Consider the following 4,075-nt stretch of genomic DNA (forward strand, 5'->3'; position numbering starts at 1 on the left):
TCTCTCTCTCTCTCTCTCTCTCTCGCCCACTTCCCCATCTTGGGTCAAGTCCGATGCACATATTTCCATGATCGTCAAGAGTTTCAGCTCGTGCCGGGAAGGCTTGGTTGTTCGGGGGGGCTCAGATACAGTTAAGTTGGGGGGCGCTAAGTACAATTCGAGAAGTCAAAGTGGGACGGAGGTCATGTTCAGACTGGGTTTGTTTGTTTGAATAGCTTCTTTTCTTATCTCAATCAGCGCTGCTTCAGCGCTTCTGTACGTGTGCCATCAGCCCGAGAAGATTAATTTCTCTCTGAGCGGACGAGTGGTATCTAAACGCCAAGTTCAAATGCTATACGTTTATCATTGGAAAAAGAAAAAAGGACCACACATCTCATCAAAAGACTGCGCACTGCAGCGTCTTTTCTGTCCAAACATGTTCAGCCCCGTACTGAGCGGGACCATGGTAGGCGGCATGTAGCTACACACCGCACCGAAACCCCCGTTTGTGGAAAAGATCCTGGTTCATGTCCTTGCTTCCCGACGTCCCTCCCCCCCTTTTTTCACCCAACTCCAGAAAAGAAAAAGTGTAGTAAAAGAACCCCTATTGTTCAATGCTGATATCATCCAATGAGTCCGATCAATGAAATGTCGAGAACGCCTGACGCCTTTCGTATGCTTGCGCCGTGGGTATTCCTGGAATATAGCCGTAAAGCCGTGCCGTTGTAGTAGAATGTTATGTGCTGAAATATATATATATGTCGTATAGATAAAATGTCGATTGCCATTGTTGGAAAGGCATTCATTAAATGGTACCAAATGTATGTGTATAGTAGATTAAATATAACCGCAACTCATAACATGGTGCGCGATGGTGCTGTTGCGAAGAGGTATGGAGCCGTTTATGCACCGCCTTCTTGGCAGGCAATGGCCGCAACTGCAAGCGCATCGAGGCCGCTGCTCTGCGTCCTTGTAGCGCCAGGACGGGTCATGAGGGGATGGGTGAGGCCCCGCATGTCCCAGGAACACTCGGAAGTGACGCTATAGTGGTCGGCATCCCACATGGCGACATCTTGCGATCCGTGGCTGCTGACCGAGGAGCCCGTCGACCGCGCCGAGACGGAGCCGCGTTTCGATGAGCTGCTCAATGAGCTCTTGGATGACGACTTGCTTGACGATCGCGACTTGTCCTTGTAGTGGGTCTCGAGGTGCTGCTTCATGTTATCGGCACGGGTGAACTTCTTGTGGCAGCCCACGTAGGTGCATTGCACAGCCTTCTCCGCTGTGTGGATCTTGGAATGCCTCGAAGCGTGACCAGACGTGGTAAAAGTCTTTTCACAGCCATGAGAGTCGCGGTAGCGGCATGGGTAACGCTTTGCTGTGCGCTCCGGCACGGACGAATTCGAGCTCTCCTCGTCCATGAATGAGTTGGACCGGCTGGCAGCGTCAATGTAGGAAGGGCGCTTCAGTGTGGCAGACTTGTCCGCTGGGTAAATGTTGTCGTATTGGCTTTGGGAGAAGTCGTATACTTGCGGCGTCATTGGGGAGAGGGGATCTGGGTAACTGCTGTTGGAATCATACGAGTTGGACCGGAACAGCTCTGGTGTGTGTGGGAGTGGGGAAGCATCCCCGGTGGTATGATAATGGCTGGCAGCACGATATGTGAGAGGACGCGAGTATGTATCGTCATTCAGTAGCGATACTGAACGGCCTGCGGCGTCTCTGGCTTGCATTTTGGCTCAGGGGAGGGCAAAAAAAAAAAGGGGAGTAAAGTGGTATTTTTCCCAATTTACACACAAGTCTGTTGTATTGCTTCTTTTTTCTGGAGGTTTGGATGTAATATCCTCCTTGGTTGAGATGAGATATAGTACACTTGACTCAGACTAAACGAGCAAGGCTTTTCTGCAATATTGCGAAATTGCACCAAAAAAAATAGATCACGAATCAGGCCAGAGTTGTTGAACGTGAAATATGTCTGCGGTTTGGGTTTTGTTGTTGTTATACCGTAAGAGTACACGTGATAACAATAGTAACTGGTTGCGGCGACGTGAAGTTGTGTGTAGTTGCGCGGCAGGTTGATAACACCTCTGATAACTGGTGACTGACGACTAAGTGGTTGTTGTAGTGAAGGGCCGTGTAGTGTGAGAAGATATCGTTCCTTGAGGATGGCCAAGACTGGTCAAATGTATGTGTATGTCGACGGCGAGGTTTTTGTTTTGCGGTATGTAGGAACTGGAACAGCTTCGTGAGTAAACACGAGTAGAGTAGCGACAAACCAGGTGCGCGAGCTTGGGGTTTAAAATAATTCAGACATGGGAAAGGCATGAATCCCATCGAGTTTTCGCTTGTCCGCAAGCCGCAACAGCTCTCCACAACCCATGTCCATCCTGGTGGGCTCGCAAGTGGAGCTGTACCTTGCTCCGAGAGCAGAAAGCGTACACAAGACACTTGGGCTAGGGCAGCGGATGGTTGAGTGGTAGTGGTTGTAGGTAGGGGTCAGGGGTCCGTTTCCCATGGGACTAAACAGACAGACAGGAGCCAAGCCTGGTGTTGTGAAAATGAGAATAAAAGCGGAGGCGCGCTCTGTACGCAGGCAAAGTACTGACCCAAGTACCGCCCATGTACCTCTTCTCTCCCTCCCAGATGTTGTCCCTCCCCTTTCAGCTAGTTGGCTACTTACATACCAAGAAAAGCCTGAGCCGGTTATCCTGCAGGCCTAAGTCTAGACCCTTCATTCAAATCTGTGCGTAGGGAATGAGGATCGCCTATTGACTTTTGTTGGAAACTCTTTTCTCAGGGTTCTTCAGATGCTGGCGGGCACTTCCATCGGTGCTTGTTTATGCTGTGAAGGCGGATAATATGCTGTGTAATTATGTAAGTTCGAGAGAAGCTTCATGATCAGAGGAATTCACTTTTTTTATGACTCAGGTATTTTGTGTTGTTGGTAAAGTTACCTTTTTGGCTTTTGCTTTATGACATGAGTAATGTACGAACTCAGTCATGTTCTTTTGTGCAAGCAATTTTGTCTTTTTCCTTCGGCTCGCTTCTCTGAAATTTCTCTTTGAGCAATGTGCTTATATGGTACTGTCTCACCAACACCCATGTCGCTTCTTGGGCGGATCAGCAGGCACAAAAGTAACACACGCAGCATTCAACATTGAGCAGGCAGTGAGCAAGCGAGCGAGGGATCCCGGCATCAACAGATCGCCCACGTCGATGAGATCGGGTTCAGGGTATGAAAGCAGTGTTTGCAAGCACAAAGAGACGTGTAGAAGACCCAATTCTTCTTCCCAAAACGTGTCGGTCCTGTACCGGATAATCCAAGAGAAGGAAAAAGAAAACTGCACTGCCCATTTGACAGGAAGGTATTCTCCGGCCGGGGCATGAAACCTGGTCAAGGACCCTTCTCTAGCACTTGCTCCATGCATATCTACCTACCAGAAAACATACATTTGCCCTGATTTCACAATGACGTATGCGGCCGCCAGGGGTGCTTCAACGGAATGGAAGAAGGGACCCTCTCTCTTTGTACTCTATTCTGAGTCTATATTGAGGTTTATATAATAGATTCGATTTTGTAGAGGGGCAGGCCCCGCCAGTGCCCATTCGATCTACTATGTACCGTCATAATTCGCATATGCTGTGTAGACGTACACACCTGTGATTGGGTTATGCTGCACGTTGCGTGTGTTGTTTCCGAATAATCCGCGTGAGAAAAAAAAAGGAATTGAAAAGAAATCGACCTTTTGCAAGGGTCGTTGTGCGGTCAACAGTTTTGACTTTTTTAGACTACTACAATGCAGGTAATATACAATAACATATATACTTTGGGCTACATTTTCAAAGTATAGGTTTGTCAAAGTATAGACTCGGAGCTGGAAATAGTAGCTCTTATAGCTTGAGTAAAAACCAATACCAACAACCAAATAGCTGGTACAAGCGCGAGAGCTATCCGGCTGTAGGTGGTTCGATGCCTGCATTAGACCCTGGAAAACTTGGGGTGGCTTGACCCAAATCCAGGGACCTGTTTGCCTGTCTCTTACTTTTCATACATATTCTTTATTTTTTATTTTAATTTTTTATCTCCCTCCCCCCC

The 4,075-nt window shown here is 48.2% G+C and overlaps 1 protein-coding gene across 1 annotated transcript; it reads right to left on the bottom strand.

The window, feature by feature from the left end:
- Positions 1 to 881: 881 nt before the first annotated feature.
- On the bottom strand, positions 882 to 1,712 carry PFICI_01532 (uncharacterized protein; the record flags this gene model as incomplete). Its single annotated transcript, XM_007830113.1, has 1 exon — positions 882 to 1,712. The coding sequence occupies one exon, from the start codon at positions 1,710 to 1,712 to the stop codon at positions 882 to 884; it is 831 nt and encodes a 276-aa protein (XP_007828304.1).
- Positions 1,713 to 4,075: the final 2,363 nt, after the last annotated feature.

Source organism: Pestalotiopsis fici (genome assembly GCF_000516985.1).
Source record: "Pestalotiopsis fici W106-1 unplaced genomic scaffold PFICI_Scf_1, whole genome shotgun sequence".
NCBI classification, from domain to species: domain Eukaryota; kingdom Fungi; phylum Ascomycota; class Sordariomycetes; order Amphisphaeriales; family Sporocadaceae; genus Pestalotiopsis; species Pestalotiopsis fici.